Raw genomic sequence first — 25,245 nt, 5'->3', positions numbered from 1 at the left:
TACTACTCAAATAGACATAAGTAAATATAAGTACCTCAAGAGAATGTGGTAATAGAGCTTGGTAATCATTAAGCATTTTATATGTCTTAAGACAAATACAAATATGTTATAATCACTTTACTCATTCTTCATAACTCATAATTAGTATTGCTGCCACCAGATGGAGTAGCAGGTTATTTAAATGATTTCTTTTTGTTTGTTTTTTTTTTGAGATGGAGTCTTGCTGTGTCGCCCAGGCTGGAGTGCAGTGGCACATCTCGGCTCACTGCAAGCTCCACCTCCAGGGTTCACGCTGCCATTCTCCTGCCTCAGTCTCCTGAGTAACTGGGACTACAGGTGCCCTTCACCATGCCTGGCTAATTTTTTTTATTTTTAGTAGAGATGGGGTTTCACCATGTTAGCCAGGACGGTCTCGATCTCCTGACCTCGTGATCCGCCCACCTCGGCCTCCCAAAGTGCTGGGATTACAGGCGTGAGCCACCGCGCCTGACCAATTTAAATGATATTCTTAAGGAGAACACAGAGAAAGAGATCCCAGTAAGGTTCAGTGGCTCAGGTCTGTAATAACCAGCATATTAGGAGCCCAAGGCAAGAGGATCACTTGAGGCCAGGAGTTTGAGACCAGACTGGGCAACATGGCAAGAACCCCATCTGTACCAAAAAAAAAAAAAAAAAAAAAAAAGAAAGAAAGAAAGGAAAATGCCCTTCAGATAAACTACTTTTCTCCCCTGCTTCTCTCCTTATTTACCCTTACCACCACCTTGACATTCATACATGGGCATGCACACACACACACACCCCCCCCTAACTAAACCATTACCTTTTTGCTCCTTGAGTTCAGGCATTAAATGATACTGCTAAATTCAAAAGTGTGTAGTAACACCAAAGAGCAGGGCCAAGGAACATATAAAACCATTAAACTGGTGCTATGGAAGAACTTAATTTATTCAGTTTGCTATAGGCATCCAGCAAGAATGAGGCATCTGGCACGTAAGTTTCAATGAGGCAGAGAAAATAACAAAAAAAGAATTTACGCAGGTCTAGAACTTAGATTACTACAATGGGGCCAGAGTTGACTGGGTCTATTCTTTCAAAGTTTAAGAGCGAATTACATTGTAAATGTGTGAGAGATAGGATAGCACAGTAGTTAACAGGTATGATGGGCTGTAAAGTCAAACAGACCTGAGTATAAATCCCAGCTTCCCCAAGTAACATTAGGCTGGTTTCTTAAATTCTTTAGGCTTTGGGTTTATTCAAATGTAAAATGAGGATAATATCCAACTAAAATGGTGACTGTAAGAATTCTATAGCCCCAAAGTCATTCACTATACGTGATACTGTTTGATGATACTATACATGATACATTATACTGTTTCACTGTGATCACAGTCTGATACATTCTTTATTTCTTTATTATCTATCACTACCAACCCCACACTGGAACAGAAACTCCTTAAGGGTAGAGTTCTTGTTTGTCCTGTTCATTATCATACACCCAGTATGGATAATAATTCCAAGCACTGAGGAGATGTTCAGTAGATGAATGATGAATCAAAAGAATGAATGGAGGAAGGCAAGCAGAGAGTGAGGGAGAAGAATAAGAGAAAGGAAAAAGAAAAAATTGGGAAGTGCTCAAGCCTGGTGCTTAGGACATAATAAAATTTCAATAAATGGTGGAAATGTAAATAGGGAATGTGATGGTTAAATACTACATTAAAAACATTTCACCCATCATTTAGTATTTTACAAGTATTTTATAGGTTACATATGTAAATGCATGATGACCTAACCCAATTTTGAACATATAATTTTTCCCAGTTTGCACTACATATAGTGCTATAAGTATATGTACATATATGCAGGTAGTTGTAAATCTTTGTGCACATATATGTTTAGTACAGACTTCTAGAATTGAAATGACCATGCACTTTTAATTCTATTACATCTATACCAAACTTCACCCAAACATTCTATCAGTTTACAGTCATCAGCAATAGATGGGAGTAGATAGTTCCTAACACCTTCACCAACAGAGAGAATTATTATTTTTATGGACGTACATGCCATTGCTTTAATTTGCATTTATTAATACTCGTGGAAATAGAGAATATATTTTTATTAAGTTCTGATTAATACTCTTAGCCCATTTTTCTATTGAGTGTTTTTCTGCGTGATTCCTAAGAGGTTTGTTTGATTGGTTTTTAGATTAAGGATGCTAATTCCTTGCTACTATATAAAGATATACTAGTATTTTTCATTTACCTTTTAATTGTTTAAATGTTACATTTAGTTCTAAAACCCACCCTTTGCATTTTATTTTTTTTATTATTATTATACTTTAAGTTTTAGGGTACATGTACACAATGTGCAGGTTAGTTACATATGTATACATGTGCCATGCTGGTGTGCTGCACCCATTAACTCGTCATTTAGCATTAGGTATATCTCCTAAAGCTATCCCTCCTCCCTCCCCCGACCCCACAACAGTCCCCAGAGTGTGATGTTCCCCTTCATGTGTTCTCATTGTTCAATTCCCACCTATGAGTGAGAATATGCGGTGTTTGGTTTTTTGCTCTTGCGATAGTTTACTGAGAATGATGATTTCCAATTTCATCCATGTTCCTACAAAGGACATGAACTCATCATTTTTTATGGCTGCATAGTATTCCATGGTGTATATGTGCCACATTTTCTTAATCCAGTCTATCGTTGTTGGACATTTGGGTTGGTTCCAAGTCTTTGCTATTGTGAATAGTGCCACAATAAACATATGTGTGCATGTCTCTTTATAGCAGCATGATTTATAGTCCTTTGGGTATATACCCAGTAATGGGATGGCTGGGTCAAATGGTATTTCTAGTTCTAGATCCCTGAGGAATCGCCACACTGACTTCCACAATGGTTGAACTAGTTTACAGTCCCACCAACAGTGTAAAAGTGTTCCTATTTCTCCACATCCTCTCCAGCACCTGTTGTTTCCTGACTTTTTAATGATTGCCATTCTAACTGGTGTGAGATGATATCTCATTGTGGTTTTGATTTGCATTTCTCTGATGGCCAGTGATGGTGAGCATTTTTTTCATGTGTTTTTTTGGCTGCATAAATGTCTTCTTTTGAGAAGTGTCTGTTCATGTCCTTCGCTCACTTTTTGATGGGGTTGTTTGTTTTTGACTTGTAAATTTGTTTGAGTTCATTGTAGATTCTGGATATTAGCCCTTTGTCAGATGAGTAGGTTGCGAAAATTTTCTCCCATTTTGTAGGTTGCCTGTTCACTCTGATGGTAGTTTCTTTTGCTGTGCAGAAGCTCTTTGGTTTAATTAGATCCCATTTGTCAATTTTGGCTTTTGTTGCCATTGCTTTTGGTGTTTTAGACATGAAGTCCTTGCCCATGCCTATGTCCTGAATGGTATTGCCTAGGTTTTCTTCTAGGGTTTTTATGGTTTTAGGTCTAATGGTTAAGTCTTTAATCCATGTTGAATTAATTTTTGTATAAGGTGTAAGGAAGGGATCCAGTTTCAGCTTTCTACATATGGCTAGCCAGTTTTCCCAGCACCATTTATTAAATAGGGAATCCTTTCCCCATTGCTTGTTTTTCTCAGGTTTGTCAAAGATCAGATAGTTGTAGAGATGCGGTGTTATTTCTGAGGGCTCTGTTCTGTTCCATTGATCTATATCTCTGTTTTGGTACCAGTAGCATGCTGTTTTGGTTACTGTAGCCTTGTAGTATAGTTTGAAGTCAGGTAGCGTGATGCCTCCAGCTTTGTTCTTTTGGCTTAGGATTGACTTGGCGATGCGGGCTCTTTTTTGGTTCCATATGAACTTTAAAGTAGTTTTTTCCAATTCTGTGAAGAAAGTCATTGGTAGCTTGATGGGGATGGCATTGAATCTGTAAATTACCTTGGGCAGTATGGCCATTGTCACGATATTGATTCTTCCTACCCATGAGCACGGAATGTTCTTCCATTTGTTTGTATCCTCTTTTATTTCATTGAGCAGTGGTTTGTAGTTCTCCTTGAAGAGGTCCTTCACATCCCTTGTAAGTTGGATTCCTAGGTATTTTATTCTCTTTGAAGCAATTGTGAATGGGAGTTCACTCATGATTTGGCTCTCTGTTTGTCTGTTATTGGTGTATAATAATGCTTGTGATTTTTGCACGTTGATTTTGTATCCTGACACTTTGCTGAAGTTGCTTATCATCTTAAGGAGATTTTGGGCTGAGACAATGGGGTTTTCTAGATATACAATCATGTCATCTGCAAACAGGGACAATTTGACTTCCTCTTTTCCTAATTGAATACCCTTTATTTCCTTCTCCTGCCTAATTGTCCTGGCCAGAACTTCCAACACTATGTTGAATAGGAGTGGTGAGAGAGGGCATCCCTGTCTTGTGCCAGTTTTCAAAGGGAATGCTTCCAGTTTTTGCCCATTCAGTATGATATTGGCTGTGGGTTTGTCATAGATAGCTCTTATTATTTTGAGATACGTCCCATCAATACCTAATTTATTGAGAGTTTTTAGCATGAAGGGTTGTTGAATTTTGTCAAAGGCCTTTTCTGCATCTATTGAGATAATCATGTGGTTTTTGTCTTTGGTTCTGTTTATATGCTGGATTATGTTTATTGATTTGCATATATTGAACCAGCCTTGCATCCCAGGGATGAAGCCCACTTGATCATGGTGGATAAGCTTTTTGATGTGCTGCTGGATTCGGTTTGCCGGTATTTTATTGAGGATTTTTGCATCAATGTTCTTGCATTTTAAAAGCCCAGTGACCAGAGAATGTAGGCATTCCTGATCCCTAACAAAAGAAGTTTTAAGGAAAGGTAATCTACAAATGAGCTAAAAATTTTCACAATAACAAGAAAAAATAAACATTTGAAACTCTGAATTTGAGCTGTGGGACTAAGCTTCATTTTGAACTCATAAAATATTTGCTTTTTGACAAAATACATGGAGGTATGTGTTGTGTGCTGGCATGGAGGCCATATATTTTTCAGATAAAACTTCTTCTAGCATTTTAGTGACATATACCATGCATATTTGTTCGAAGAAAAGTAAAAATTGGTAAGAATTGAAAGTGCTACATTTTATTTGAAATTCACTTACGTTTAAATAATTAGGGAAAAGCACCTGTGACAAAACTTTTCAAACTATCTCAAGTTCAAAATTCCTGAGAATTGGCTAGTAGGCTATGCAATGAGATAACTCCCAGTAAATTCAATATATCTTGGATAGATATAGTATTTCATCCTCTGTAGAAACCCTGAATGTTAATATAATTCTTCAGGTGGGCTATCCCTAAACAGAACAGTTCTGTTGGCCATGCTGATTTTTCTGCTTATACCCAACTGTAATGCTAAAGATGGCCCTACGCATATTTCACAGGCTCCGAAGAAGATAATTTGGAAATTAATTCAAAAAGCATGATTATACTGCTCTAAACTTCAAGCCTAGCTCTTCAGGTTTCTTCATATATACATCTGAATTTACTGCATGAAAATAAACTGTTATGCAAATAAAATCAAGCGTCGTGTTACATAATCAAATATTTCATTGTAAATGACATAAATTTTAATTATTAATTATTACTTGTCTTCTTACCCCCATAAGGACAAAGGTACGGAATTGAAAGCAGTGATACATTCTCCTTTGGTAGCTCTTGAAATGGTCCGGAAATCCCTTCAATCTGTCTTCAAATACACATAGGATATTAAAAATTCATCTCACATTAGCTAGTATAATATGATTCCTATTTGTGGATTGCATATTCCCCTGATCTGCTTAAGACATTAATCAAGCTTGACTTTGGAGTACATATGCTTTTTAATCTCAAACTCTTGGACCCCTTAGAAGAGTTCTCTGGATCCGATTACACTTATGTCCAAAATACGTTGGCCACTGAAATGACAGTCTCATCAGTGCCAGCTAATCTTTTTATATCATTAATGAAGAGTTTGGATCTACTAGATTCAAAGAGTGAAAGAATATTAATGCTTGAATTTTTAAAGAAGTTACCTAGTCAAGTGTGTCATTTTAAAGAAAATGAATATCAGCAGAATTTTAGTCTAACTCTCAAGTGACAAGAAAATAGATATTAAACAAAATGATTTTTAATATAAGCAATAGTAGTACTGTTCAATAGAAAAACAAGTAAATATTTTACAAAAACGAAGTTTCTTTTATAATATTACCTTAACATTGTTTTGCTATATTATCTACAAATCCATTTCTTCATCAAATACATCCTGTCAGTGAAACAAATGTATAAAGCAATCCAACATAATTTATATATTCCAACTCATTCATCTTTTAGTAAGAGGTATGACTATAAAAGAATGATGTTAATTTTGTTATTTTATATATAAAGAGGAAGATTGAGTAATTATTGTACGGACATAGTCAGACAGGTTTAAATTCATTAAAACCATGAATACAAGGTTACCTAATCAGCCCTACACTGGTTATTATATTAAATGGAAACACATATATAAAAGTAAATGTTAACTTAAGAAAAACAGTAATGATGAAATCTGTTGTGGGGTGGAACAAATATGTAAATTCAATCCAAAGTCCGCAAAGCTCATATGTAAGAACTTGATGTGAAAGGAAGAATCCATATCAAGTCTAAGATTTTCTGACTGATATAAAATACTAAAGAATGCAAGTACTTCTAGGTGGTATGGTGATGTGAGCAAAGCATGCAAGTGCCAGTCCTCTCTCATTCCAAAATTGAAATTATGTAAATTATACAAATTTAAAAAACCTATATTAGCAATAACAACCAGCCATCAGTGGTGTTTCTATATCAGTAAATGGGAAATTTTATAGGTAGATACAATACTGACTGAAAGAAACTATTATGGTCCAACCAGTGACCAGTTCCTGAAAAAAACATATTCTCTGCATTTCCCTCATCACTGAGTAGGCTTAAGGTTAGCAACAGTATAAATAAGCACACACAGCAGAGGTCAAACTTGAAAATGGTGTAGCAAGAGGTAGGAGTAAAAGAGGGTGGCAGGAAGTATATGAGTCTCCCTCCATAATGATTATTCCTTATCAGAAGCCCAAAGAGTAAGTGCCTCCCATGTCACTAATACAGTGGTTTGACCTTCTCCCAACACCCTTCACACCCACTGCTATATCGTTAATTAATAATCATCTATTTCTCTTTAACCTTCTCTCTGAGCTTTGGAGTTACTCTTGACAGAATTCTGCTTATCCACCATTTGACTACAGATTAATACAGGAAAAGATAAGGACAAAAAGACAAAGTTAGTGCAATTGAAAAAAATCCATAATTTTTGAAGAACTGTTTCTCAAAGAGATGTATAGCAAAAAATATTAAAAATATCTAATTTGAATTATTGGCAATAATCTAGAGGACTTTGCATCATTGAAACTGTGGTAAGTAAAACTCATACTAGCATACATCATTGTATCGAGCTTCACTTTATTGCACTCCACAGATACTGCATTGTTTATAAATTAAAGGTTTGTGAAAACCTTGCATCAAGCAAATCTCTCACTGACGTTCTTCCAACAGCATGTGCTCACTTCTCGTCTCTGTGTCACATTTTGGTAATTCTCACAACATTTTCATTATTATTATATCTGTTATGGTGATTGGTGATCACACATCTTTCATGTTACTCTTGTAATTGTTCTGGGGCACCATGAACCTCACCCATGTAAGACAGCAGACTTCATAAATCTTGTGTATTCTGACTGCTCCACTGACTGGCAGTTCTCCTGTACCTCTCCCCATCCTTGGGCCCTATTCCCTGAGACATAACAATCTTCAAATTAGGTCAATTAATAACCTCTAAGTATTCAAAAAAAGGAAAAGTCACATGTTTCTTACTTCAAATCAAAAACTAGAAATGATTACACTTAGGGAGGCATATCGAAAGCTGAGATGAGCTAAAAACTAGGCCTCTTGTGCCAAATAGTAAATTAAGTAGTATATGCAAAGGAAAAGTTATTGATGGAAATTAAAAGTGCTACTCCAGTGAACATACGAATGTTAAGAAAGCAAAATAGCCTTATTGCTAACATGGAGAAAGTTTGAGTGGTCTGGATAGCAGATTAATGCAGCCACAACATTCCTTTAAGGCAAAGCTTAATCCAGAGCAAGACCATAACTCTCTTCAATTCGATGAAGGCTGAGAGAGGTCCATATTTTACATATGATGAAACTCATCTAGAGAGATTCCATGACTTGCTAAACTATGCAACCTTAGCGTCATACAACTAGAAAATTAAAGAACCAGAATTTTAACTCAGTTTGTTTAACCACCATACCTTCACAGATAAAGAGAGAAAACATAAAGAACAATTGCACACAGATTAAAAACAGTTGCTCAATATTAAAATAACATGTAGATAGGAAACAGCAGCTTGGAAACTGCTGAAAGCTGAAGGAGTGAAATAGAGGACAATCTTGATCTGCTTCTCAAAGCACAAAGGAAACCATACAAATATAACACAATAAAAATATAGAAAAAGAAAGCTGGATAGCCAACCTATATGCAATAGGAGGTCCTAAGAGAGAAGCCCAGGAGTGCTAAAGCAGAAGAGGCAATATAAGAAATAACCCATAAAATGGGATTGTTTGTTTTGTTCTTGCTGATTTGTTTAAATTCCTTGTAGATTCTGGGTATTAGTCTTTTGTCAGAAGCACAGGTCGTGAAGATTTTCTCCCACTCCATGGGCCGTTTACTCTGCTAATTATTTCTTTTGCTCTACAGGAGCTTTTTTGTTTAAGTACCATATATTTACCTTCGTTTTTGTTGCTTTTGCTTTTGCTTTTGGGTTCTTGGTGGGCTAAGGACATGAATAGACAACTCTCAAAAGAAGATATACAAATGGCCGATGAACATATGAAAAAATGTTCAACATCACTAATTATCAGGGAAATGCAGATTAAAACTGCAGTGTGATACCACTTTCACTCCTGCAAGAATGGCCATAATAAAAAAATAATAGACATTGGCATGGATGTGCTGAAAAGAGAACACTTTTACACTATTGGTGGAAATGTAAATTTGTAAAACTACTATGGAAAACAGTGTGGAGAATCCTTCAAGAACTCAGGATACAAAATCAATGTTCAAAAATCACAAGCATTCCTATACACCAATAACAGACAAACAGACAGCCAAATTAAGAGTGAACTCCCATTCACAATTGAAGAGAATAAAATACCTACGAATCTAGCTTACAAGGGATGTGAAGGACCACTTCAAGGAGAACTACAAACCACTGCTCAATGAAATAAAAGAGGAGACAAACAAATGGAAGAACATTCCATGCTCATGGATAGGAAGAATCAATGTGAAAATGGCCATACTGCCCAAGGTAAATTATAGATTCAGTGCCATCCCCATCAAGCTACCAAAGACTTTCTTCACAGAATTGCAAAAAAACTACTTTAAATTTCATGTGGAACCAAAAAAGAGCCCACGTTGCCAAGATAATCCTAAGCAAAAAGAACAAAGCTGGAGGCATCATGCTACCTGACATTAAAGTATACTACAAGGCTACAGTAACCAAAACAGCATGGTACTGGTACCAAAACAGAGATATAGATCAATGGAACAGAACAGAGGCCTCAGAAATAACACCATATATCTACAACCATCTGATCTTTGACAAACCTGACAAAAACAAGAAATGGGGAAAGGATTCCCTATTTAATAAATGGTGCTGGGAAAACTGGCTAGCCATATGTAGAAAGCTGAAACTGGATCCCTTCCTTACACCTTATACAAAAATTAATTCAACATGGATTAAAGACTTAAATGTTAGACCTAAAACCATAAAAATCCTAGAAGAAAACCTAGGCAATACCATTCAGGACATAGGCATGGGCAAGGACTTCATGTCTAAAACACCAAAAGCAATGGCAACAAAAGCCAAAATTGACAAATGGGATCTAATTAAACTAAAGAGCTTCTGCACAGCAAAAGAAACTGCCATGCCATCAGAGTGAACAGGCAACCTACAGAATGGGAGAAAAATTTTGCAGTCTACCCATCTGACAAAGGGCTAATATCCTGAATCTACAAAGAACTTAAATTTACAAGAAAAAAATCAAACAACCCCATCAAAAAGTGGGCAAAGGATATGAACAGACACTTTTCAAATGAAGACATTTATGCAGCCAACAGACACATGAAAAAATGCTCATCATCACCGGCCATCAGAGAAATGCAAATCAAAATCACAATGAGATACCATCTCACACCAGTTAGAATGGCAATCATCAAAAAGTCAGGAAACAACAAGTGCTGGAGAGGATGTGGAGAAATAGGAACGCTTTTACACTGTTGGTGGGAGTGTAAATTAGTTCAACCACTGTGGAAGACAGTGTGGCAATTCCTCAAGGATCTAGAACTAGAAATACCATTTGACCCAGCAATCCCATTACTGGGTATATACCCAAAGGATTATAAATCATGTTACTATAAAGACACATGCACACGTATGTTTATTGTGGCACTGTTCACAATAGCAAAGACTTTGAACCAACCCAAATGTCCATCAATGGTAGACTGGATTAAGAAAATGTGGCACATATACACCATGGAATACTATGCAGCCATAAAAATGGATGAGTTCATGTCCTTTGTAGGGACATGGATGAAGCTGGAAACCATCATTCTTGGCAAACTATCTCAGGACAGAGAACCAAATACTGCATGTTCTTACTCATAGGTGGGAATTGAACAATGAGAACACCTGGACACAGGGCAGCAAACATCACACACTGGGGCCTGTCATAGGTGGGGGCATGGGGGAGGGATAGCATTAAGAGAAATACCTAATGTAATGATGAATTAATGGGTGCAGCAAACCAACATGGCACATGTATACAGATGTAACAAACCTGCACATTGTGCACATGTACCCTAGGACTTAAAGTATAAAAAAAAAAAAGAACTAAAAGTAGATTTACCATTTGATCCAGTAATCCCACTGTCAGGTATCTACCCAGAAGAAAAGAAGTCATTATACTTAAAAGATATCTGCATATGCATGTTTATAGCAGCACAATTCACAATTGCAAAAATATGGAATCAGCCCAAATGTCCATCAGTCAACTAGTGGATAAAGAAAATGTGGTGTGTGTGTATATATATGTGTGTATATACATATATACACACATATATACATATACATATATATGTATATGTATATACGTGTATACATATATAAGTATATGTATATACGTGTATACATATATAAGTATATGTATATACGTGTATACATATATACACACACACATACATATATATACACACAGACATACCGTGGAATACTACTGAGCCATAAAATGTAAAACAATGGCATTCGCAGCAACCTGGATGGAACTGGAAACTATTATTGTAAGTGAAGTAACTCAGGAATGGAAAACCAAACATTGTATGTTCTCACTCATAACTGGGAGCTGAGCTATGAGGACGCAAAGGCATAAGAATGATACGATGAACTTTGGGGACTTGGGGGAAAGTGTGGGGGGGGTAAGGGAATAAAAGACTGTACATTATGTACAGTGTACACTGCTCAGGTGATGGGTGCACCAAAATCTCAGAAATCACCACCAAAGAACTTACTCGTGTAACCCAACACCACGTGTTTCCCAAAAACCTACTGAAATAAAAAATAATAACACAAGAAATTCTCCAATCTCAGGAAAAAATTCAAGTTCAAATTGGAGAGTATATGTCACATTTTTTTTTTTTGCAAATACAATGAAAAGAGAACAATAGATGATAGTAAGAGAAAGTCAAAAAGCATTCAGATGAGGAATTTTGTTATATAAAGCAGCGGTTTCCAACCATTTTGGCACCAGGAACTGGGTTCGTGGAATATAATTTTTCCATGGACAGAGGTGTGGAGGGTGTGTGTGGGGGTGATGGTTTCAGGAGGAAACTTTTCCACCTCAGATCATCAGGCATTAGATTCTCATAAGGAGTGCACATGTGCAGTTCACAATAGGGTTTGTGCCCCTATGAGAATCTAATACCAAGGCTAATCTGACAGCAGGTGGAGCGTAGGTGGTAATGCTGGCTCACCCATCGCCACTCACTTCCTGCTGTGCAGCCCCAGGGGTTTCGGACCCCTGCTATAAAGGACAAAAAGTGGGCCATGTTCAATTCTAGATGATAAATAAAGTGGTAATAACAGGGCTTTTGGACAAAAAGACAGTAACCCCAAATGCTGCCCAGAGCCACGTTGTTGCCATATAGAAGCAACAGTCGGTGGTGGGTGAATGGTCAGGTGTGACAGGCATCTAAAACTACCATTTACTGAACAAACGACTTGAGGATACAGACAATTCATAATGAGAAAATATTGGCCAAAAGTCAGAACTCAAAAGCAAGAAATTACAGTTAGAAAGGTCCAATAGTGAGCAATTATACAAAATAAACATATAGAAAGTCCCCATAATTTCCTTAAATGTGGTGAGAATCAAAAAACATCAGAGAATTGTTTTGCCTTTGAAATTGGTTGCTCTTATTGAAAATTGATGGCAAGTAACTCTAGATTAAATTTTAATAAACTGGGAAGGGGGAGAAAAGGAAAAAATAAAAGCACCAAATTTTTTATTCATATTCCATTAAAGGGAGCAAAAATAATATTGTTTTAATAATGTGATATTTTATTAGTTCAATAGAATTAAAGTAATGTTATATTTATTAGTTCAATAGAATAAGATTTAAGATTAATTTTGTAGACCTTAGAAAAACAAAAATTGAAGGAAGTATCATCCATTATAAACCTATAGAAGTAAATAACATCATCCTATATTGGGTATAGCAGCTGGCCACTACTAGAATTAGGTTTAAGAAAAAAAATTTATAAATCAGTAAGGAACTTCTACAATACCCCTATAGGTGGATTAAAGGTACAAGAAATGCTACAGGTCTTGGCTTCTAACCATTAGACCAGTTTTTATGTATTATGTATTTTCACATATTATACCATACTTCCCTCCCATAAATCACAGGAAATAGAAAGCACGAAGGAGGAACGTCAATTGCTAAGTACAAAAGAAAAATCATAGACTTGATATTCATTGGGACTATGGAAGATAATATGTGAGATAATCCATTTAACTAAAGGACAATACAAATCATAAAACCTATTTATAAAAAGTGATATATCGTAATACTTAGGAATAAATTTAACCAAGGAGGCAAAAGGCTCATATACTGAAAACTAAAAACATTACTAAGCGAAATGAAAGACACATATAAGTAGAAAGATATTTTGTGTTTATTGATTAGAACACTTAACACTGTTAAGATGGCAATACTACCCAAAGCAATCTACAGATTCAATGCAAACTTGATCAAAATCCCAGCAATAGTTTTGTAGAAACAGAAAAACACATCCTAAAATTTACATAAAATTTCAAGGCAGCTCAAATAGCCAAAACAATTTTAAAAAGAATAAAGTTGGATGCCTCACTCTTTCTGATTTCAAAATTTACTACAAAGCTATAGTAATCAAAACAATGTAGTACTGGCATAAAGAGAGGCACACAGACCAACGGAATAGAGTAAAAAGACCAGAAATACACCTTAACATATATGATAAAATGATCTTTGGCAAGGCTGACAGGACAACTCTATAGGGAAAGGACTATGTCTTCAACAAATGGTGTTGGGAAAACTGGAAATTCATATGCAAAAAAGAATGAAGTTGGATTCTGATCTTATACTATACATAAAAGTTAATCTCAAAATGGATTAAAGACCTAATGTGAATCCTAAAACTATAAAACTCCCAGAAGAAAACATAGAGGAAAAGCATTATGACTTCAGATTTGGCTATCATTTCTTGCATATGACACCAAAAGCACAAGTGACAAAAGAAAAAATAGATACACTTCATCAAAATTAAAGACACTGGGGGCCAAGCAAGGTGGCTCATGCTGGTAATCCCAGCATTTTGGGAGGCTGGGGCAGGAGGATTGCTTGAGGACAGGAGTTCGAGGCCAGTCTCGGCAACATAGCAAGACTCCATCTCTACAAAAAATATTTCAAAAATAGCTGGAGTTGGTGGCATGCATCTGTAGTCCTAGCTCCTCAGAAAGCTGAGGTGGGAGGGTTGCTTGAGCCCAGGAGTTTGAGGCTGCAGTGAGCTATGATCATACCACTGCATTATAGCCTGAGTAACTGAGCAAAACCTAGTCTCAAGTAAATAAATAAATAACTTTGGGTCTTCAAAAGACCCTATTAAGAAAGTAAAAAGAAAAATCACAGAATGGGAGAAAATATTTGCAAACCATATATCTAGTAAGAGATTAATATACAGCATATATAAGGAACTCCTACAGCTCAACAATGTAAAACCAAATAACCTGATTAAGAAATGGGCAAAGGCAGAACACAGAGGATTTTTAGAGTAGTAAAACTAGTCTGCATGATAATATAATCATGGATAAATGCATTATACATTTGTCCAAAGTCACAGAATGTACAACATCAAGAGTGAACCATAACATAGACTTGTGAAAATAAAATGGGCAAAAGACTTGAATAGACATTACTTCAAAGAAGATATATAAATGGCTCATGGCACATGAAAAGATGTTCAACTGTCACTAATCATTAGGAAAATGGAAGTCAAACCCACAATGAGATACCACTTCACACTCATTAAGATGGCTAATACTAAAACAACAACAACAACAACAACAACAACAAAACAACAGAAAATGACAAATGTAGGTTAGGGTATGGAGGAACTGTAAACCTTCCAAACTGCTGGTGGAAAATGGTGGGGCCTCTGTGAAAAACGGTTTGGTGGTTCCTCAAATCACTAAACATAGAATTATATGATCCAGCAATTCCATTACTAGGTGTACAGCAAAATAATTTAAAACAAATATTCATATAGACACTTGTACATGAATGTTCACAGCAGCATCATTCACAATAGCCAAAAAGTAGAAACAACTCAAATGGCCATCAACAGATGAATGGAAAAACAAAATGTGGTATATAGATATGATAAAATGTTATTCATCATCAAGAAGAAATCAGGTTATAATATATGGTACCACATCAATGAATCTTGAAAACATTATGCTAAATAAAATAAGTCAGATACAAATGAATAAATATTATACGATTCCACTTATAGAAGGCATAAACATAGGCAAATTTGTAGCAACAGAAAGTAGAAGAGAGGTTACCAAGGGATAGAAAAATGGGATGTTATTGTATAATGGGTAGAGAGTTTGGTTTGTGATGATAAAAAAAAGTTCTGAAAATGAACAATAAAAATTTTACTAAAATAAAAATATGACATACCTAACTTTATTTTACCAAAATAGTCATTAGAACATCATAATTAACCTATTAGAATTTCACTTAAAAAATCACTTCACATACTATATTAAAACATCTCACTTTTCAAACAAAAAATTAGCATTGTTATTAAATCTCTTGTCAACTTCTAATTTTTTTAAAAGAAAGATTATAGCAATAGAGGAGAAAATACCAACTACAGGGTGTCCATGTTTTTTAAAAATCAGTCTTTTCTTCTAAATTACTAAACTCAAAACATGCTAAAATTTACTAAAAATAAGTCAAACAAAAGATTATTTTCAGAAATGGTATATGCTGCTGTTCCTTCCAGTGTACCTTGTTTCTCTGAAATTTTCATCTGAAAATAAATTATACTAACACTTGACATTATTAAGCTGTAAGGAACCATACTCTCTCCTTGAGATCACGAATAGAAAAATGTTACTTGTCATAATATTTAGTAAAAAATGTAGAATAAATTAAAAAATATTTAATATTCAGGCTCTTTAAAATACTGTTTTAAAATTCTTGTTGTTTTAGAAGAACACACTGGGCTCAAAATTATTCACAGTTTACTGACAGATTTCATCTTTAACCAAAGGCATAGGGACAAATGTGTGTAATTAGTTTCCTAAATGTTTCTGCAGAGTGACTTTTAATTTGCTCTTGGAGGTGTCATCCCACAAGTCCCACCCTGGAGTATAATGGAATCTCATTTGTGTCATTTAAAATGATAAAATGTTAAACCAATATTTCATCAATGATGGCTAGTAGTTAATTACTATTGAGTTGATATTTTGGGCCTGGACAAATCTCTTTCAATTAAATGTACTAAAAAGTAGACTTTCCTGGAAGAACCATGCAACTGAAAGACATACGTATCTATATTATGTTATGTCTCTTCAACGTGATCACCTAATATTTCATTTGAGAACAGAGAACTCTCTATTACCCCTACACATATTTGCTTGCTGCCCAAAAGGACTGGTTCAGCTGCTAGGTTTGACATTGCTATTGGTTTTCCTATCTTTGATTTGTCAATTCACAGAGCTATTCTAATATAAATAAAAGGGGCCTCAGTTCCAAAATGGTCCATTTCTAGCAGGCCCTCAATGACATATGGTGCACATATGAAAGTCAACTAAGATTTTATGAATTCTGGTGAAACTGGATTAAAGAACATGGTTCACATGTCAGCAAAAGAGGAAGTAGAGAAAAAGTCTCAGATTCTAGCTTAGGTGCCATCCCTAACCAGGTGTTTCCTGGCCCTCCCTCAGGGTGTCTTCTGGCATCTGAGAGCATGTACTTCTCTTCAGGAGTGTCTAGGTAGATGCCTCAGCCATCATTAGCACATGGCATTCTATCCCCAGGTTCACCTACTATAATAGCACATAGCTTCACAATCAACTGCCTTCTTGTTCTTGATAGGTAATAGAACCTCGAATTTGGTTTCACTCAGTGAATACCTTTTGAAAACTCAGTAAAGACCAGCAGTATTTATAAAAGTTTATATGAAGGATTTGCAGCCCTCCTATTTTTCAAGATCCAGGAGAAAAAATAGATTTCATGCATAGAATCTGCTTAGAGTCCTAATAATGGTTCTGAGGATGATTCTGAATGAAATGGGAAAGAGAACCATGTGTGTCTACCATAGTCATGTAGCAGTAACATGTGGGCTGCACACTGGCCAACCGTGATCTAGACACTCTGAAAGTACCTGCATTAACATCAGCCAAGAACAGTGTATCAGGACCACATTATGACACCCCCACAGAATTGATTTGCCTGTGCTGTATTTAAGTATTCAAACATCAGCACACATTTGGGGAAATTAACAGAAATAGAGCCATGAAAATAATTATTGTATTCCATGTAAGAATGCTCATCATTCACTACATTTTACACTATTGTCTACATAAAGATCCACAGGAGAAATTTCTTCCAAGACTTGGTGCCAGGAATATTTGAATTTCATCTCAGTGACTGGTTGGTTTTTATCTTATGGCTACTATGACTTATTTTTTTTTCCTCCCATTTGCACTGCTACTAGAAAACTCCAGGAAAGCCCTTCCTGCTGGCACTGGGTGAGAACGGTATCCCTGCCCTCATGGAATCTATTTGATATCTTAACCTCACCCTTGATTTCAACTAAATTTTTCTATACTTATTTTCACTTAGCCTTAATTTATTAACTTACAGTTTTAATCTTCTAGAAGTGTTTTTATTTCATATGCTGGAATAAGGCTAAATATACATGCATAAACTTTTCAACCTGGCTGTGTTACCCTTGGAAACTTAATCTCTCAGGGGCTGGATTTTCTTATGGATAAAATGAGAGGTTTCTCCATTCTAGTTCTGAACTGTTTTTCATCTTGCTAAATTAAAACCAGGAAAGTATTATAGTAACAAACTTATTCCTATATTACAACTTTTTATTTTGTTACTTTTTTTTCTAACTATTATAACAACACAAGAAGGAGTATGTGTCCTAATTCTCAACATCCCTAATGACTTCATGATCAATACCCAGGAGAGGTTTCCATAACTTTCTCATTTTGAGGATGGGGATGGAAACTGAACCTTCCTAGAAAAGCCAGTAATATCAATAAGTAGGTAAATAAACTGAGTTTTGTTTGCACACTAAGTAATCACTCCTGAAAAGGACAAAAAGCCACATATAAATAAATGCACAGTAAATGGTTTTTGAAGATTATCAGCACAGAAATATCTGCGATTGCATGTGTACCTATGAATGAATACTTAATGGAGCTTGGGTACCTACTTCAAAGAGGCACAGCTATGTTTCCCAACCTCTCATTCTTTCGAACTACTTTAAATGTCATACTTGGCCCCCAATGTGGGAAGCATACATGAATTGTGAATTTTATAAAGCGGTCCAAAATTATGTTACAAAAGACAAACACCTAGTGAAGACTAAGTGTAAGGTATTTTACATGGATTATTTCATTAACTCTTTTAAATAATCCCAGAAGGTAAGTATTAATAATATGTAAACTCCTTTAAAAAATTTGTAATAGATTTATTGAGATATAATACATATACTTTAATATTCACCTTTTTAAAGTATATAATCCAGTAGTTTTTAGCATATTGTCAGAGTAGTGCAACTATTACCATAATCTAATTTTGTAACATTTTTGTCTTTCCAAAAATAAACCCTGAACTCATTAGTGGTAACTCCCCATTCTTCCTTCCTGGTAGTACCTGGTAACCACTAATCTACTTGTCTCTATGAATTTGCCTATTCTGAGCATTTCATTTAAATGAAATGATACAATATGTGGTCTTTTGTAACTGTTTTACTTAGCAGTTTTCAAGGTCCATCCACGTCCTATGAACATTTGTATGCATATTTCTTTGTAGACATATGTTTTCAGTTCTTCTGGATATATACTGGGAGTGGAATTGCTGGATCATATCATACTTCAATTTTTAACTTTTTGAGGGACTGCCAAACTGTTTTCCAAAAGGGCTGTACCATTTACATTTCCAACAGGAATGAATGAGAGTGTCCAATTCTCCACATCCGCAACACTTGCTACCATCTTTTCTATTTTTAGCTATGGTAGTGGGTACTGTCGGTTTGAGTTGCGTTTTCCTAATGACTATGTGTTGGTAATCTTTTCATAAACATTTTGGCTTATATATATTTTTTCTTTGGAGAAATGTCTATTTAAATCCTTGGCTCACTTTTTAAATTGGTTTTACTTATCTTTTTATTGATTAGTTATGTGTCCTTTATATATTCTGGATACTATTCCTTATCACAGGTTGGATTTACAAATATCTTCTGCCATTCTATGTGTTTTCTTTTTACTTTCTTGATGCTGTCTTTGATACAAAAACGTTTTCATGAAGTCCAATTTATCTGCTTCTGTTGTCATATCTAAGAACCCACTGCTTAACTGAAGGTCATGAAGATTTGTGTCAATGTTTTCTCCTAATAAAAGTTTCTTGGGTTTTTACTCTCTCATTTCGATCTATGATCCATTTTAATTTAATTTTTGTATATGGTGTGCGAATGCCATTTTACAGAGGAGAAAACTAGACAATAAAAGGCTAAGCAATTCTCACAAAGTCTCACAGTATGCAAGGAGCTGAGACAGTATTCAAATCTAAACAATCTGGCTCATGAGTCTGCACACTTACCCGCAACTGTAATGCTACCTCTGTATTACAATTGGATTTTTTGGTCAAAATACATGTAAATTGATAATTAAGAGAACAAAGCTCACATAATTTATCAATAAGTAGAGAATGTAATAGGAAACTCCGAAAGAAATGTCAATATTGCTACAAAAGAGATCATCAAGTTTCTTCTTTATCCAAAGAAATGTTGCAAAGACACAGGAAATCTTTAAAAAGCAAATCTAAATTCTACATTCTATAAATCTCTAATCTCTATACTGGAATGTTCTATCATTTTTACAGTTGCTTTTAGCAATTGAAATCACAGCAGAAAATTGCACTGAACATTTCTTTTCATTAGCATACAAGGTCTATGTTCATTCACTTTATTAGCTTATATCCCCCTTATATTATGTCACATTCTGTAAAAACTGATTCTTCGAAAGGTGACCATCTTAAAACTAGATAATGTTTAATTTAGCAATTACTACTATTAATAGTTTTTAATCTATAGAAATTTCACTAAAGTGACATGTAAAGCTATGTATTCTCATTATAGTCCTGTACAGTAGGATTCTGGTCATTAAAATGACATTTCACATGAAGGTCCAGGGATATTAGCAAGGTTTAATAACCGGCAATGCTAAGTAACATGAACATTAAGACACTGGTCTTGTCAGAACTATCTCAGGTTTCTAAATATCCAATGTAATATTTTACCTACCATGTATTACCGACTCATTTAGCAGAGCAATCATTAATTATCAAAATCAATTAAAATTCATAGGGAACTGTGTGTTATCTACCATATAAATTAATTACATTATATCAGAGAGATTTCAGAGAAGTTTGTTAGACAGACCTTTCAATTCTACCTGCTATGCCACTGACAGGCTTTTTACAAAACCTATAATTTTATCTAGGTAACAGTGGTTATATATTTCTCAACTCTACTTGGCTACTATTTTTATTATATAACACACAGTTTGTTGCAAAAGAAAGATAAGTATTGGTTAAATGAGGAGCTATCTGCCTGTCTGCACTTACTTGCTGACTTAAAGCTTGATTTTAATTTGTGCTGGATTCTTCTGCTAATGAAACTGTCCATTTTAAATGACTATCAAAGTCTATAACATTAACATAATGAATACAATCTCCTAGAATCTCAACAGAGGCTTTATAATAATAAAACTGTTTACCTTGAGGCTTCATAATAGATGCCATTCACAGAGGGTATTTTTTTAAATTTCTAATGGGAACACTTTATACCTTCAATGAGCTCTGTAATCTAAACCAATCTGTACAACTCTGCCAGTATAAAGAGATCATTTGAATTTGGAAAAGGTTGGAAACTTTAGGTTTTGTTTTCTTTCCAAATGGCACAGATAAATTTCTGCAAGCATCAGAATCACAAATTCGAATACAACACTGGCTACATATAACTAATTGGGTGGCCAACTGGAGAAAGCTCCCCCAAAAGCTTTGTCCTGCACATTTTAACACTTCATCTACCCCTGACTGAAAGGCATACAAATGCTTCTACGCACCCCTTTTTATTGAGACAGGGCAGGGTCTCACTCTGTCAGCCAGGCAGAAATACAGTGGTGTGATCATAGCTCACTGTAGTCTTGAACTCTAGACTCAAGAGATACTCCTTTCTCAGCCTCCTAAATAGTTGGGACTATAGGCATGCACCACCACATTAGCTAGCTTTTTAAAAATTTGTTTTTTTTTTGTAGAGAGAGGGTCTTGCTATGTTGGTCAGGCTGGTCTCAAACTCCTGGCCTCAAGCAATTCTTCGGCCTTGGCCTCCCAATGTGCTGAGATTACAGGCATGAGCCACTGCTCCTGGATTGTACTACTCTTGATTACTTAGACTAGAACCAAAGGACATGTTCTCTCCAAAACTGTGTAAGTTCTTCCTGGGATTGTTATTATTCTGGGACACTAATGTAAGACAAAATATAATGTCATAAATAAATTCATTCTTCAAAGTATAATGCGCTAAAAATAGTTGAGTCATTTACCATATTTAAACACAACTAAGAAAAGAAAAATATAATAAACATAACAAAGCTTCTTGGATACAAAAAAATTAATAATACATTGGATGGTGGTAGAATAAGTTTCTCTAGAGGCCAAAGACATGATGTAAAGGAGAGTCATTTAAGTCAACGAAGCACTTGAGATCCAGGCTAAACAAGGGGAAACAGTCTGTAAATGTTAAAATAAAGTATCATGTTTTAATCTCTATTTTTCTGGTCAGCTAAAGAATATAACTTTCATGTTCTAGTCCAATCATATTATAGAAAGACTGCTGCTTAGGAGGGAAGCAACTTGAATTGGAAAATTCTGTTTGCTTAAAAAGATAAGAGGTTGCTCTGTAATACAGGATCATAACCAGGGTACCTGGGTTTACCTTTGCTTTGCGAAAGTGGTAGACCACCAGCATGCTAACGAAGTCGAGCAGCATACACAGGGCTTGGAAGGAGATGATGGCAAGTCGTAAATACTTATCTTCCTGGACGAAGCATGGGCTGTCATCAGCACAGAAGGGGCAGCCCTCCCTGCAAGGTAGGCAGACATAGGCTTCTTCTGACACATCTTTTGTACTTCCTGAAATATGCTGATCCGGACCCCTTCCTGAAAGTTCCAAATAAAACCACAGTGTCATTTGCACCTCTTAGGTAGGTAAGATTGAGTATAGAGTCAAAAGACATCCGTGACTCCTCATTCCTTTTCTCACTTATTAAAGACCTTTTGTCAACCCTCTTGCTAGGGGAAGGAGTTACTTTTCCTTTAGACTCTTAACGAAATTCTTTTTATCTTTTTGATTTTAAAAATCATCATCGAAAGTGGTTGAGGAAAATTAGCAAAAATGGAAATAAAGCTTCATGAGGGCAGGGAACAGTTTTCTAAGTCTTTTTTTTTTTTTTTTTTTTTTTTTTTTGAGATAGAGTCTCGCTCTGTCGCCCAGGCTGGAGTGCAGTGGCGCGATCTCTGCTCACTGCAAGCTCCGCCTCCTGGGTTCACACCATTCTCCTGCCTCAGCCTCCCAAGTAGCTGGACTACAGGTGCCCGCCACCACGCCTGGCTAATTTTTTGTATTTTTAGTAGAGACGGGGTTTCACTGTGTTAGCCAGGATGGTCTCGATCTCCGGACCTTGTGATCCGCCTGTCTCTGCCTCCCAAAGTGCTGGGATTATAGGCGTGAGCCACCGCACCTGGCCTTCTAAGTCTTTTATATCATTATCTACCACTCATCAACTGAAAAGCACAAATCACATTCCACAAATATTTGTTAGAGAATTAACCAGAAGTAGAAATAAGAAAGTTGATGCTTTTATGTGCCGAGTAAATACATGCATACCTTTGGGAACTTCTTGACCTAGATAGCACAGAATCCAAAATGAGACTTTGACTGCTCCTTAATTCATTCATCAGGGATCTCATCTACCAAGTTCATTAGGTCTAAATTAGGTAAAATGGTATTTAATTGACAGTTGTTCAGTGTGCAATTGCCTAATGATGGTGCATCCTTTGCCCAGAGTACAGTCTATACTTACAAGCTATCATGTAATTTCCCACTTTGCAAGCTCTTAGGACATTTTCACACTATTCACTTATTGCTATCGATCCTCCTTTTAATTTTAGGTTCTTCTGTCTCAGTTATCAAACTTAAGTTACTTCTGAAGCCCAATAGGTAAAGATTATCTTTAATAGTTAAGATGAGTTTAGCACCAACATCTATCCAATTAATGCCAAATACTAAGGAAAAAAAAAAAAAAACAGAAACAACTATTTCCAACTCTGAATTCAACATAAAAGACATTAATGAATATGAACTCACTTCAGTATATAACACAACTTTGATTAACTGAGGAATTTGGGAAAGAGGTTCTTCTAGGTAACAGCATTTTAATAATACACAGTTTCACAGAAAGTCTTAGTTTCTTTCAACTCTTATTAAGGATTCACAATCTTTCTATAATGTATTTGTCTGCTTTGTTTCCTCAGTAAAGACAATAGCAAAAGCATAATTGAATATTTCTCTGATAATTGTGGATATAATGCTGTTTAAGAGTCATCATTCTGTTACATGATGAAAAGCAAATGGATTTTATTGTCAAGCAGACATGGTTCCCTACTCCAGATAACTCTGTGACATGAGACAACTCACTGGACCACTTGGGGTCTTAGTTTACTTATTTATGAAACATGAATTGCTGTGGGACTAAATGAGGTTATTTATTTATTTATTTATTTATTTTTGTGATGGAGTATCACTGTGTCACCCAAGCTGGAGTGCAGTGGCATCATCTCGGCTCACTGCAACCTCTGCCTCCTAGGTTCAAGTGATTCTCCTGCCTCGGCTTCCTGAGTAGCTGGGACTACAGACACGCGCCACCACGCCTGGCTAATTTTTGTGTTTTTAGTAGAGACAGGGTTTCACCATGTTGGTCAGGCTGGTCTCGAACTTATCACCTTGTTATCCACCTGCCTCAGCCTCCCAAAGTGCTGGGATTACAGGTGTGAGCCACCGCACCTGGTTGAGATTGTTAATATTTATAGAAATCATAGTGACTAGCTCTTTCTCCTCTTCTCCAAATATAGGAGATGCAAAGAGTAATTAGGAATCCATGGTGCCTTAAAGATATTCCTCCGAAACAGAGAAGTTAGAAGACAGAACTGAGATATAGAGTGGGTGTTAGAGAGAGAACCTGCAGAGATCTCTCGGAGTGGATAATTACTGGGAAATGTACAGAGGGAGATGCTATACAGGGAGGAGTATTTACAGTGTCATAAAAGAAATGCAATTTACTAAAAAATGCTATAATGTGATCAATATGATGACTGAGAAAAGGCTACAAGATTTAATAATTATTTTATCCTTCACTGACCTATAAGGTAATAATTTCCAAAGAGTAGGAGATTTAGTCCCTAAGTTGTCAAGGCTTAAGTACTAAATAAGTAATAAGATAGAATAGTATTTAAATAAATGCTCTATTGAATGAAAAAAGCAAGAAAAACTCATGGTTGATAGGAATAATTATGATATTTTTAAAAAGCGATTTTGTTTTTTGTTTTCTTTGAAACAGGTGAGATCATAACACAATTGCATCCAGGAAAAATGAGCCATTGGAAATTGAGGAATTATATGAGAAAACTGGTAAAGAAAGTATTTGAGAAGTCATGATTGGATGTAATCAAGAGCATAGTTGGAGAAATTAACTCTAAGAATATTTGATATCTCTTCTTCTAACACTGGAAAAAAGTAGAGGTAAATCAAAGATTTTTTAAAAGGTGTTTTGTTTTTTAGCAGAAAGAAGGAATCAGTTGAAAAGAAAAATACATTTTGAAGTAGAAAAAATGTGGCAGCCAATCTTGTAGTCTTATCCTTCTCAACAAAGCAGATAAGAATACATATTGAGAGTGAAGAAGGCCTTTTTTGAGACTAAAGACCTGAAGGTTGAGGCAGAAATATAATACAAGATGATTTGTCAGATCACTTGGCAGAAAAATAATCCAGTTAGAGTACGACAGTATGCATTACTAAGAAACGTAGTCAAGATAGTTTGTGATTTTGTACAATTATTGGTAGCATACAAAGAAATGCAGAGGATAGAACAGTCACAGACAGAGAATAAAGAAAGGATTGTGCTAATGACAGTTTTAGGCTTCTTTTCATGTGATTACAAAATGTGCTCCCAGACAGCAAGAGTGTGAGAGGAGGGGTAAAAAGGCGAAAGAGGAAAGCCAACACAAGGCTGTA

The 25,245-nt window shown here is 35.7% G+C and overlaps 1 protein-coding gene across 2 annotated transcripts in view; it reads right to left on the bottom strand.

The window, feature by feature from the left end:
- The window catches only part of GPR158 (G protein-coupled receptor 158), a 422,057-nt gene that overhangs the window by 167,980 nt on the left and 228,832 nt on the right, over positions 1-25,245 (bottom strand). For both annotated transcript variants that reach the window (XR_010146829.1, XM_521427.9), the window contains exon 4: positions 21,892-22,115. Coding sequence is in view for 1 of the 2 variants with exons in the window: in XM_521427.9 (XP_521427.2) it covers positions 21,892-22,115 (224 nt within the window). In the remaining variant the exon portion in view is untranslated. The remainder of the gene's footprint in view (positions 1-21,891; positions 22,116-25,245) is intronic.

This window comes from Pan troglodytes, chromosome 8, assembly GCF_028858775.2.
Source record: "Pan troglodytes isolate AG18354 chromosome 8, NHGRI_mPanTro3-v2.0_pri, whole genome shotgun sequence".
Classification (NCBI taxonomy): Eukaryota; Metazoa; Chordata; class Mammalia; order Primates; family Hominidae; genus Pan; species Pan troglodytes.
Note: the sequence above shows the minus strand (reverse complement) of the source record. Positions and strands in the feature narration are given on the sequence as shown.